Below are 14049 nucleotides of genomic sequence, written 5' to 3' on the forward strand. Positions count from 1 at the left end.
TGTACTCGCTGGAGGAGCGAAGAGAGAGGGGGGACATGATTGAGACCTTTAAGTATATCACGGGGCGTATAGAGATGAAAGATGATATCTTCAGTCTTACAGGGCCCTCGATAACCAGAGGACACTCGCTGAAAATCAGGGGAGGGAAATTTCAGGGTGATGCTAGAAAGTACTTCTTCACCGAAAGGGTGGTCGATCATTGGAACGAGCTGCCTCAGCAGGTGATTGAGGCCAACAGCGTGTCAGATTTTAAGAGAAAATGGGATATTCACATGGGATCAATAGGGGAGTAAAAGTCAGGGAGTAGGTCATTGGTATGGGCAGACTCGATGGGCTATAGCCCTTTTCTGCCGTCAATTTCTATGTTTCTATATATATATTTTGCGCCTCGGTGACTGTGTCCTTAAAAAGCGACCACACTAGCTCTAGCGTTTTTACAATGCTTATCCTCTTCTTAATCTTCTTCCCCACCATGAGTCTCATCCCTTCGTAATTCCCTTTTCAGAAGTTCAGTGCCGTGGCTGTCGTTTTGGACCGATGTTTCTCCCCTGCGTCCAAATCAAAGCGGATCATATTGTGATCACTGCTTCCCAGCGTCCCTTCTACTTCTACATCTTGTGCTGGTCCTCCCTGAGTAAGATGCTATGTGATGGACCAACTGGTCTATCAGGGCCATGGAGGAAACACATATAGCAGTCCGGACTTTGGCCATGGTTGCACCAGGGCTTCCAGTTCTGCACTTCCAGTCTCATATCTTCAATTGATAAACTGAGGCGCTTTCTTGTTGCATGCTGTTGTCATCAGATCGAACGTTAGATGCCTCCAAAGTCCTACAATGTCTTGGAATGTCCACAGGACTAACAACCACTCTCCTGAGTCCAAAGTCTGTCTGCTGAGGTAGTTCTCTTGCACATTGTGCACTCCAACTGCGTGTGCTACCATGATGGCCAGCAGGTACTTTTCTACCCAAGTGAACTATAGTTTCGCCTCTAGTTGGAGCAATGTGCTTCTGGTGTCTCCCTGCTGGTTGACATAGGCTACTGCTGTGGCCTTACAGGACCAACTGTAGAGGGGCCTGTAGGGAATTTATCTGGGAAGACCAAGATAATAGCACATCCTGAAGTGGCCACATATGCCCCTTGCTGAGGGCACTACTTCCATGGCAGCTGACATCAAGCCCGAACCTATAGGTAGTGTCATGCTGTAGGCACTGGCCATGACAGGAGGTTCCTAATTTGCCCCCAAAGCTTCTGTCTGCATGCCTCTTGTAGAAAAACTTGGCCTTCTACCATGTTGAAGAGAACTCCCAGGAATTCCTAGGACTGAGTGGGGACTAATTGGCTCTTTCAAAAGTTTACAATCTAGCCCAGCCTCTGCAAAGTTTGCACATGGTCAATCTTGCACACTGGCCTTAAGATCTTCCAGGCCTTTGCCAAAAAAAATCTTTTCCTTGAAGGAGAGCCTTGAACAGTAGTGGCACTCGTGGGCTGTAGGGGGCGCTATGGAATGGATAGTGTGTAAGATGTGTTTGTGGAGTATTTTGTGGAGTTTTTGTAGTTAGATACAAGCATATGTGTTAGTTAAGGCCATGCCTAATAGAAGCATACGAAAAGTTGGTGAATAAAAATCTGAATATGGATGTAGCCAAGGCCAGAAAACACTACAGATTAATATTAAGGAAAAGCATAATAATATTCTCTTTATGTACTTTGCTATCAAGCTGGATCATAGAGGAAATCAGGTATAGATATACATAATACATACATAGAGATATTAATGACTCCATTTTGGTTCTCTGTCTTTCTGTAAGTATCTTCTTCTTGGCTTTACTCCATCTTGTTTTCTGTCTTTGTTCTCTTTGTTCAGTTTCCTGCCTATAAAAGCTAGTGTTCTTTGTGTGGACTACCATGCCCAGAGGGAATAGGAGAAACCTCATGGCTTAAGTATTAACTGAAAATCTTTCATGAACAAGGTTTGAATGCAGTATTGATTAGGAATGAAATATGAATATTAAGTATGGATGTTTGGGGCCCCGAATGATGTATGCTATGAATGATATGTGAGTGAATGATTTGTACTTACTTTCAAATGTTTTATACATATATAAGATGCAAGAAACGTTAAGGAGAAATCCTGAGGCAACATCTAGAAATGGTTAAGTTAGAATCAGAGATACTGTACCAGTCTTTGCAAAGCTCAGAGCAGGGAAAGGTTAGCTAGTTTGACCTCCAGCATAGGAAGGGGTCTGGGTCTTCTGTGTGTGTGTCAGTGAAACTTGAAACTGTCAGTTTTCCAAAGCAAATTTTGTGTCTGATACAGACAAGCTGTTTGATTTCACCTTTTTGAGAATGACAAAAAGAGTATTGGATATGTTATAATATGTTTATGCATATTCAGAAATTAATGTAAACAAAAATATGACTTTAAAAACTTTGTCTTTAAGTTTGTAAAACTTGTAAAGGAATGTCCTCTGTTGAAACTTAAGGATAGCCTCTATTAGCCAATTGGCTGACAAGGACGATGTCAAACTGGACTGAAGATATATATTGATGAATAACGGTTATAGGATTTGAGATTTTTGCCAGAATGCCAGTGTTTGGCGTCTGTAAAGACCTCCCGGTGACGCAAATAAACTTTTGAGAATCAATATGGATAATTAATAAACAATTAATAATTGTTTTTGGAACCTTTTGCATCATGTGCCATTTTTCATGTACCCTTTACCCACCTATGAGCAAACCTGGATGCTCAGCCTGCTAAGCTTAGCCTTGGAAGTTGAATTGCCCATTCACTGTCTGATCCACAGCATGTGTTGGGTGGAGATGGAAAAAGCGGAGACTCTCGCCATGACTCCAAGTACATCATAAAGTGCATCAGTCACATAGCACACCCCTGTCAGGACAAGCTGAGGAAATGGTTCAGCCACTGTCATGTCCAGAGTTTGTAGCTGTGAATGTCAGACACATGCTACATAGAAACATGTTGGCAGATAAAGACCAAATGGCCCATCTAGTCTGCCCATCCACAGTAACCATTTTCTCTTCCTCTCTCTAAGACACCGCCTTAACTCCTAGGGCTAGGGCGTCAAACTGCCTCCTGAGGACCATATCAACTCTGCAGTCCTGTATCCTTCAGCATGCCTTCTTCATTGGATAAGGACGTGTGTTTAGTTCACCTGAGTCACCAGGGAGTCTATCTTTGGCATAGCAAACTTTTGCTGGAACTCTTGATCCATAGGATACAGCCTACCCATGGCTTTTGCCCCTTTGAGGAAGCCTTCCATGACCTCTCAGGGCTCTGAAACCAGGAGTTTCATGTCTGGGTGCCACAGAAAGGATGTGGGCTGCAATCAGACCCCACTCAAAAGAGAACACCGAGATGACTGGAACTGAGGCGGATCAATCATGAACTCACAAAGAGACTTGGTAATAATGTCTGGCAGGGCCGAAGACTTGAACAGCCACCATATAGAGGGATCCTCTCCTGAGTCCATGGCAGGGACTTCATTCTGATCCTCAACATAGGAGGCCACATCTCCCATCAGAGAGGACCCGCTTTGTGACAGTAAGGGTATCAAGACTGAACTTTGAATCTCTGTCCAACTGACAAGCAGTCAGGGAGGAGCTCTGCTCTCACAGAAGAAGCGCTCTGAGGATTCTTAGAGGTGTACTCCGAGGGTTACTCTTCAGCAGACCTAAATTGCATATTTTGGCCATGCGCATATGCCTGCCAGAGCATATTAATGAACTCTGGGGTAAAGGCCTTAGTAAGTAACTCTCCTTCCCCTTTGAAAGGAGGAGGCACCTCATCTTTGGCTGCAGAGTCTCTGTGCCAGTTTGACGCACTGTGCTGCTGTTATGGAGCTCCTGGGAAATTTTCACTCCCCTAAGAGGCTCAAAGCCATGTTCCATGCCCCAGAGGCCACGTTGGAGCTAACCCTGAAGTTCCCACCTCCCCGTTTCGCTCAATGCGGCATGTGGTACAAGTGGGCTCTTCTGCCTCCCATTCATTGAAAACAAGGCATGACATAGGGGTATTGAGTCCAAGAACTCCATCCCTGGTACTTTGGAAGCAAAAGAAGTTTTGGAGAAGTTTGAGAACTTAGGAAAAAAAACTGGGAAAATCCAAGATGGCCACTGCTGTTGAATGTTAGTGCTAAAAACAGCTTAAAATCACCTCAGGGCGGACCAAAAACTCAAAAAATAGGATTTTAGGTGAGAGGGACCAAGGACCTAGCTGTAAAAACAGTTAAAAACATCTTTTGAAGACCTTTCCCCACCCCTGATTTTTCCCACAGCCCTACTCACAGACCATGTGCTCAGAAAATGGTGCTGCTGCTGCCTACTTCAACTTCTCTCAGGTGTAGCTATTCTAGGAGAGGTCCTCTGCTTTCAGTCACACCTCCACGGACCAACCTTCAACCCCCCCCCCCTCCCAGACATCTCATGAAAAGGGAGGGGGAGACAGAACGCAGCCGGTACCGTGAGCACCCCAAAGGAATGCTATTAGTGCCTAAACAGCCTGCGCTCCAGCCCCTAACCAAGTCAAAGTGGTGAGCAAACACCAGGGGAACAGAACCTTAGCTCCACTAATTTTCAGCAGGCTGGCTGAAACAGGTCATCAAAGGATACACCTGCTAGCTACAGTTTTAAAATCTGTTCCTCTCCACACATGCAGAGTAGACCCTTATCAAAAGGGATCTCTGATTTCCCAAAAAAGACCGTGACTAGAGCGAAAAACCGCAAAATTATTGCATAATAAAAAAAGAAATAAACTGAGCAGATCAGAAGATACATTTCATGCTCACCTGTAGAAAGAGAAACTGAAGGGGGCAGCAGACTCCTGGGAGATGGAGGAGGTTTCAAAAGCTGTGATTGATATCTTTCTGCAGTATACTCACAAAAATGAACAGAGTTCCCTAAAGTTCAGCATACCATTCCTATTGCACTGGAAATACTGTTATTTATAAATTCAAACTGTGACTTCACCTTCTAAAATAACCACTATATTCTCAAAGATGAGTTTATTGTACCTGAATGGTATATGAGAGTGACAAGCCTTTAGCCGAGGAACTGATAGAACCAGAGCTCAAAACCACAAATAAAGCCACAATCAAGCATACTGTGTTCATAAGTAAGTCAATTCTTACTGACAACCACCTCATTGCACAGTGGAATAGAAAGAAATGGCTGGAATTTTCATCATTTAAAAACTTGAAGCTGAAATGGTAAAAAGAGACAATGAAAAAACATTTACAAAGGAGTCATGGTTTCAAAACTAAAGTTAAAAATGCATGCTTTGTCCATAATTATGTAATGAGATTTACATATTGTGGATCTGGCCAGTTTTTCCATATTTATAGCATTATCAAGAAGTTATATTCATAGCTATAAGAACATAAAAATTGCCACTGCTGGGTCAGACCAGTGGTCCATCTTGCCCAGCAGTCCACTCACACGGCGGCCCTTAGGTCAAAGACCAGTGCTCTAAATGAGTTCAGCCTCACTATTGATTGGTTTGAATGCCATGTAAGTTGGAATAAGAAGTTGAAGCAATAGATGGACAACAGAGGCATAGAGCTCTGATTTGTATGAATTGTATAATAATTGCTAATGAGATTCTTGATATACTGTCTTTTTGTGGTGCAATCAAACTCTCAATTCAGTCTCTGTATCTTCCTTCCCCAGAATCCCCAGTCTGATTTCTCTCTCTCCCCAATTTTTTTTCCCTTCCTGGAAGGTCCAGCCCATCTCCATGTTCCTCCAGCTACCTTCTCTAGTGGACTCACAATCTAAGTTTTGTAACTTGGGCAATGTAGGGTTAAGAGACTTGCCCAGGGTAACAAAGAATTGCAGGAAGAACTGAACCTGATTCCCCACCCACTGTGCCCACTTTGTTAACCATTAGGCTAATCCTCCACTACAATATGTATTGTTTAAAGTTAAAAGGCATAATCAATATCAAAAGCCTAAATCTGAAAATTGCAATAGTGATACTTCTTCTTTCTATAGTATATGACAACATAATTGTGTCAACCTGCTAAATCAGTTTGCAGTTTCCAAATGAGTTCTTTCAAGGGGGGAAACTTTTATCCAGTCCTGCTCTTCGAACTTACATTCCGGGTACATAAGAACATAAGAAGTTGCCCCCGCTGAGTCAGACCAGAGGTCCATCTTGCTCAGCGGTCTGCTCCCGCGGCGGCCCATCAGGCCTAGTGCCTGAACAGTGATCCCTGATTAATTTTGTAACTTACCTCTAATCCCATCCCTATAATCTACCTCTACTCTTATCTGTACCCCTCAATCCCTTTGTCTTCCAAGTACCTATCCAAAGCTTCTTTGAACCCCTGTAGCGTGCTCCTGTTTATCACATCCTCTGGTAGCGGTTTCCATGTATCCACCACCCTCTGTGTGAAAAAGAACTTCCTGGCGTTTGTTCTAAACCTCTCCCCTTTCAATTTCTCTGAGTGCCCCCTTGTACTTATTGATCCCCTTAATTTGAAAAATCTGTCCCTGTCTATTTATTCTATGCCCTACACTGTGATGCTTCTAGCACCTGCTTCTACCATTTGACATCAGCGCTGCAGGTAACAGAATGCATCAGGTACCATAGTTAGTTTGTGAACCCGCCAGGACAGTTAGGGAAAACAGAATATATGATTAGATTGTGAACTACTCAGATGGTCTATGCTGATAGGCAGTATATCAAATACAGAATATAGTATAAAGTCATTTTAAAAAGATCTGGATACAAGGCATCAGGAGACTAGGTACAGAAACCGTCTAGATAACAAGATTCCTTTCCCAGTGACATATCCTGATGATGTATTTTTAGCACTGCCTCTGAAAGCCCCTGTGTTATTAGGAAGAATTCACTCCCGATGATGTTAATCAAGCAAGCATTTATCATTAGTAGATGCAATGGTGTCAATAATAAAAATGGCTCAAATACATAGATGTGCCAGAGATCTAAAAGAAATTAAACTCTAAACCCTTCATGGAACTATTTTACAGGCTATGGATTTATATGACTTACTGGTTAATATATTCTTCTTTTTTGTCATATGCATGAATAGTGCTGAGACCTTGTACTGTAGATGTAATATGAGAGAACCATGGCGATCGACTAAGGTTTTCAATTCTTTTTAGCTCTCTGATGCCTACCTGGAAAACTCTGCAGAACAAGAAAATAAATTTAGACTGTTTATATATATTATATATGTATATTTGGGTGGGTGGTGCTGGTTGTATCATCCTCCTTCTTTGGGCTTCCAGCTCAATTAGAACTAGCCTCTGTTGGCCTATAGTGCCCTCAGCCTGCATTTACAGCTACCTGTTGTTTTTTCATCTTTTAAAAATCCTCTTTCATTAACCTGTTCATAGAAATGACACTTCTCAGAGGTCATCAACACATGGTTCCCTACCACTGTTCCTTCTAAGCTGAGCAGAAGCCCTCCAACTGCATTGCTACCGGGGGGAGGCAGGGAGGGTGCTTTAATATTGTGTTTTAAACCACTAAGGACAGGATATGTAGGTGCCCTGTAGAGCTGTCTGTCACGGTGTCAGATCAAAAGCGCGCCAGGACAAAGGTGCGAGCAGACAATTGAGCGCAGCGCGGAGGCGCGCGCCGAAGAAAATTACTGTTTTTAGGACTCCGACGGGGGTGTGGGGGGGGGGAACCCCCACTTTACTTAATACAGATCGTGCCGCGTTGTGGGGGCGTTGTGGGGGGTTTGGGGGGTTGTAACCCCCCACATTTTACTGAAAATGTCACTTTTTTCCTGTTTTGTTTTGTTTTTTTAATTTATCAAATTTTTACATGTTATAAATCAAGTATCCACTTGTACAGAAAGTTGAAGAAAAGCAAGAAAATACTACTCAAAGGTAAAATACATAATAATCAAATAAAATAAAATAAATGTTTAGCTTAAATTCAGCTCAAGTCCTTAACAATAGATCCAAGAAGGATAAGGCGGACATATTAACAAATGCTAACAACTATCAATTCAACTATTAGGAAAACAAGATCCCTTGGCTGAGAAAGGATATCATTATTCAAATGCACTTCACTTTGATTTGGATTTCCCTTCATCCAGCCGTGTTCCTGCCAAAAAGGCTGTCAACTGGAATGGTTCAAAGAATACATATTTCTTCATATGGTATTGTATTACACATTTACAAGGGTGTCGAAGGAAAAAAGTCCCACCAAGAGATGTAATACCTGGCTTCATCAAAAGAAACTCTCGCCTTCTCCTCTGGGTTTCCCGTGCCAAGTCTGGAAACATTAATATTTTTTGTCCAAGAAATTCTTTCATTTTATTTCTAAAGAACAATCTAAGCAACCAATTTTTATCTGGAGCAAGAGCCACAGTAAGAAGCAATGTTGCCGGAGATGCAAGCTCTCTATCCGAAAGTTCCAAGATTGCTGAAACATTAAGTGGTTGATTATTCTCCTGTTGTTTAGATGGTGATTTAATAGCTTTCATTGGTAGTTAATATACTTGAATAAGTGGTGGTAATGTATCCTCTGGAATACCCAAAATCTCCAACATATAACGTTTCAACATATCCCTAGGTGTCACCGAGGCTATCCTAGGAAAGTTAATCAGTCGGAGATTATTATTACGAGAAAAATTCTCCAAAGATTCCAGTTTTCTACGCATATTTGTATTATCTTTAATTATTGCTTCATAAGCTGTTTTGATACTTTTAACTCCTGTTGTATATTCTCAATAGAATTCTTAGATTCACCAATTTCAACTTTTATGTTTTTTATCTCAGTTTCTTGAAGAGTAATTTTATTTTCCAGCTGCAAAAGCTGAGGCTTGACAGACTTGGCCAGGTCAGCCACTAAATCCCAAATTGAATCCAGTGTTACTTCTCTGGGTTTTTCAATAATATATGAAGGATTAAAAGTTTGAATAGTCTCACCAGTTTTCAGCTGTTCCTGGCAATCCTTCTGCTGGCCTGAAGTAGACCCTGATGTTTCAAAGTCCTCGGTGTTTCTTGGACTCACCTGAAAATTCAGGGAGTCCATCTCCACGCTCCCCTCTCTGTTCTCTCTGGCCTCCGAGGGTAGATGCCTGCCTTCTACCGGCAGCTCCTCCACTCGTGGGGAGCTGGTAACTTGAGGAGGTGGGGGAGGTGCCCTAGCGTCGGGGCTCAGCGTTGTCTCTAGCCCCAGGGAGATCACCTCATTTCCGCCCCTCTGAGGCATCTCCAGCGGGGGTGCCGACGCTGCCGGGATATCCTGCATCCAACGTAGGAGTTCTTCTATGTTGCCGAACGAGGGGACCGCCGAACGCCGCGAGGCTCCAGCAGCGCTGCGACCTCTCCTCTTCAGCATTCTAGGTAGGTAAACTTATTCGGCAGAAACTTTTTTCAGAAAGTCTCCTCCGGCGTGCTGTTCAGCGTCCGGGACTGTCGGCCATCTTGGATCTTCTTTTTTCCTGTTTTTAGGGAAAAAGTTAAGTTTACAGTAAAATATTGGGGGTTACAACCCCCTAAACCCCCCACAATGCCGGCGTGATTTGTATTAAGTAAACTGGGGGTGTTCCCCAACAAAAACCCCCGTCGGAGCCCCTAAAAACAGTAATTTTCTTCGGCGCGCGCCTCCGTCTTGCGCTCAGTTGTCGGCGCGCATCTTTGTCTTCCGCATTGTTGTCTATGAACCGTCTGTCACTCACTATTGAAAATGTGATAGTGATAGTACTCCACACTGGCAAAACTGTATAGGTAGAGCTTAGAATAGTGCCCCCTACTTCATATGAATTCTAAGTCTGGCCACTCAGGCCCAATTTCTACTGTATTAAGTGCTAGTAGGTGTCCTACCAGCGCCTAACATAAGTGCACAATACTGTTTAATGAAGAATAAAAGCATTAAAAAAATGTAGGTGCCTACTGGTGCCTTAAAAAAAGGCACTTGCATCATGGCTACAGAAGCGCTTTATGATGCCTAACACCACTGTAGGCATGGCTACAGAAGTGGCATTAGGCATCGTAAAGCACTTCTGTAGCCATGATTCACATGAAAGATAGGCACTGGAAATGTAGGTCTTGAAAACCCTGGCCTACATTTCTGGCGCCTATCTTTTTTCACGAAGCTGCAATTCTACAAACGGTGCCGGTGTATGATTGACAAGCAATCGGCGGCCATTTTTTTGGGCCGGCACTATTTGTAGAATTTAGCCCTCGGTGCTGTTATTCAGACTTGGCTGGTACTCCCCTCACCTCAGGTGCTGTAAACATGTCTCTATAGCAATCTGGCTACTGCCAGCACAGAAAGTAGAGTTTTACCCCGGGAATCAACTCAGGTCCTCCATGCCCAGCCACTATGCCAGCCAGAATGTTTCATCTTGAAGTACTATGAGAAAGACAGTTCAGCAGATGCAAAGCTAACAGCTACCTTCAAACTAAAGAAGTGTTTTCTATACTAGCCAAAATAAATTCATTCAAGAACAACTCTCTTGAGATTTGAATAAAAACAAATAGAATGCTCTGGTACAGTATTCCTTCACAAATCAATCAAACTAGATGTTGACATCATTTAAGTTTGCTATGTATTTGCACAGAACAGAATATTTAGGTAATAAGCAACTGTCATAGACATGAAAGAAAATTAATTAGCACAGTAGAAAGTTTAGAAAATTTCTGAGCAGTAATCTTAGGCCAAGAAAACCACCTTATCATCATCTATTTTCACTTTCCTTCTCATCAACATTTAACACACATAACCACATGGGATAAAGAATGAATAAAAATCAATGAGAATGGACATATGATGCGGTGTTACTGCTCATACACTTCAAATCTGTGCATATTAACCCATTTATCATCGTGTCTACGTGTAGAATGTTCTTCTGTTCTTCAAGATTCACCGATTATATTGTAATAAATTATCTTTGCAACTGGGAAATGTGCTGTTTTCATGGTTTTATACTCATATTTGCCTTTCCCCTTTTCTCTCTCATTATTTTATAACCTCTTCCTTAGAAAGGTTGCCTATTCCATTCTTCAACAGCCCTTTGTCAAAAAGCCTTTATCCCCCCATCTTTTCCTATTAAAAAATATCAATTTGGAATTACCAAATGGTTCTGATCTATAGTTCAGGACATACTATTGAATGAATGGGCAAAGTAATTATTGAGTTTATGAATGCAAAATCTGGAAAAAAAAACAGTGCTCCCTTCTGGGCAACAGAGGAGATGCTCTTGTTAGCTTCTTATTTTTCACCAAAAACCTAGCTACTGTATTCTGCACTACCTGCAGTCTCTTCAACAAGACATAATGCAAAGCATTGCAAATGCAATAGTCAGAGGATGAAATAATAAGAACCTGTACCACCATCCTAAACAAATTGCCAGTTAGGAAAGATCTTCTGAATTTTACAATAAATCTGCCTAACAACCTGAGAAATCTGACAAATCCCTATACAGTCAAACCTCGGTTTGCGAGTAACGCGGTTTGCGAGTGTTTTGCAAGACGAGCAAAACAATTGAGGAAACTGTAATTTGCAAACCGAGTATTGACTCGATTTGCGAGCCCCACTCCACCCCAGGAGCTGGCTTTGCTGCTCCCCTGAGGCCACTGGCGCTGCTCCCTCCATTCGCAACCGAGATCGCCTCCTTCCCCCACTGACCGGCCCTGTCCTTACCCGTGCGCCGGTGCTGAAAATGCCTGCTGCCAGTTCTCTGCTGGGCTGCTGCGGGGCCTTGAGCATCTGTGCATGCTCAAGGCCTTCTGGCTCTCACCCTCAGCCCAGCAGAGAACCAGAATTATCCAAATTGCCATTATGGACTAATGGGGAACTTTGCTTTGATATAAGAGCACTTTGGATTACAAGCATGCTTCTGGAACAAATTATGCTCGCAAACAAGGTACCACTGTACTATCATCCATCATAGCTTTAAAAAGGATAACAGCTATAATTGCTCCTTCCCTGCTTTTAAACTGAAGGATGTACGTAATCTCCCAAACTGGATCCCCAAAACATAAAGTTGTGGATTTATTGATATTCCAAACCAATCTGCTTAATGTGAACCAGTTATCTAACTCCTTCATACAATCTTTTATTTTTTTTGTTTTTGCATCACCTTCTCATTGCCTAACGGCAGTAATAAAAGCTGAATATCGCCCGCATATGCAAAAAATGAGAATCCAAAACATCTCACCACTGTACCCACAGGTGACATATAAGCGCCGAAGAATGGCAGTGACAATATTGCAGTGCTCCCTCTAAGCTCTAAGCTTGAGTGGAGGTCCTCCATCTACAGTCCTGTCAGCTGGGGTGCTGTGTCACTATTACATTTTCAATAGTGAGAGACATGCCGGTTCTGCAGACTCTAGGGAAAATGCCAAACCCTAGCAACTGAAAACAGTACTGAAGGAGTGTGTGGCGCAGTGGTTGGATCTACAGCCTCAGCACCTGGGATTGTGGGTTCAAACCCCGCGCTGCTCCTTGTGATCCTGGGCAAGTCAATTAATCCTCCATAGCCCCAGGTACGTTAGATAGATTATGAGCCCACCGGCACAGAGAGGGAAAAATGCTTGAGTACCTGATTGTAAAAAACCGCTTAGATAACCTTGATAGGCGGTATATAAAATCCTAATAAACTTGAAAAAACTTGAAGCATCACCCCCAACTGGCAGCAATGCAGCTGGAGAATTTCCACTCAGCTAAGAGGGACCAAAATCTGCCTAGCAGAAACTTGGTGATCATACTCCTGTCATTGTTCCGTCAGTGAACATGAGCAATTCCAAGCCCCAAACATCTACCACCAAAGCAAATGATTTACACTGCTAAATAATTTTTCCCATTAGAATTGCACTGATATATTGGAAATGAGAAATCAAAACAAAGAGTGAGGTGCTGTGAGAATGGACTGTGCACAAGTTCTCACCTTAGAGCTCTGTCTACAAGCTGACACACTTTAGTAAAAGGGCCTCTAAATGTTATAGAATGACATTTCTTGATTCTTAGCTGTACTCTTATGAAAACAGAACATCAGGAATATGGAACTTATCTTTCTGCATTTTTGGTAAATAAAATGTTATTTCAATCAACTCACTTAAGGAGAACAAGGATGATGACACCTATGATGGCTATTACAATGAGGAGGAAAGGAAACACAACAGCAATAATGATGAGAATGCACAGAACCATGAAGAACTGATGCAGGAAATTCTCAGCTTGAAACGGCAGCCTCACATCCAGTTCATCCATATCCTTAGAAAAGCGGTTCATTATCCTTCCAGTTGGAGTTGTGTCAAAGAAACTCATTGGGCTCCGCAATATCTAGGGATGAAAAACAAGAAAGAAAATGGAAGAAAAATACCCATCATGCATTTTGGATGCTATCTGCAAAATAGGGAGATTTATAATCTTGACTGGAAATAAACAGAAATAAAACAAAGTAAATAAGATACCTTTTTATTGGAGTAACTTTAAACATTTTTGATTAGCTTTCAAAGGCAACACCTTGATTAAAACAAGACAACACAATTATGACATGACAAACATATTACTCAAATTCTGATATCATCCATCACTTACAAAAACAAAGAAAAATCATTTACCCAACTTTTACAAAGCCGTGTTAGGCTTTTTTTTAACACCAGCTGCAACAGTATTAGTTCCGATGCTCACAGAATTCCTATGATCATCATGGCCGGCGATAAAAAAGTCTAACGTGGCTTTGTATAAGAGGAAAGTTAGAGTTGGACAGATAGGCAAAACTTCTTATTCTCTGCTATTTTAATAATAAAAATGATTGGCATACAAGAATAAGGCATGGAGATTTAAAGGCTACTAAAAGCAGAAAATGAAAATGATTCTAAGGGACTCATTTTCAAAACAGAAAAATGCCCCAAAAGTGGCAGATGGACTTTTTTTTGCCAAGACGTCCAAATCATTATTTTCAAAGCCTATTGGGGCTCATAATAAAAAAAAAAAACAAGTTCAAAAGTGGCCTAAATCAGTACTTGGACAATCAAAAAGACAGATCATCCAAGTACCAATAATCAAAGCTGGTTTTAGACGTATCTAAAACCA

The 14049-nt window shown here is 42.0% G+C and overlaps 1 protein-coding gene across 7 annotated transcripts in view; it reads right to left on the bottom strand.

The window, feature by feature from the left end:
• The window catches only part of LOC117359170 (multidrug resistance-associated protein 9-like), a 227418-nt gene that overhangs the window by 53382 nt on the left and 159987 nt on the right, over window positions 1–14049 (bottom strand). For 6 of the 7 annotated variants that reach the window (XM_033941465.1, XM_033941468.1, XM_033941464.1 and 3 more), the window contains 3 exons: window positions 13067–13293; window positions 7036–7173; window positions 5033–5219 (listed from right to left, as the gene is read on the bottom strand). In XM_033941465.1, coding sequence (XP_033797356.1) covers window positions 5033–5219; window positions 7036–7173; window positions 13067–13293 — 552 coding nt within the window. The remainder of the gene's footprint in view (window positions 1–5032; window positions 5220–7035; window positions 7174–13066; window positions 13294–14049) is intronic. The other variant, XM_033941467.1, reaches the window with a different exon arrangement.

This window comes from Geotrypetes seraphini, chromosome 4 (genome assembly GCF_902459505.1).
Source record: "Geotrypetes seraphini chromosome 4, aGeoSer1.1, whole genome shotgun sequence".
Taxonomy (NCBI): Eukaryota; Metazoa; Chordata; class Amphibia; order Gymnophiona; family Dermophiidae; genus Geotrypetes; species Geotrypetes seraphini.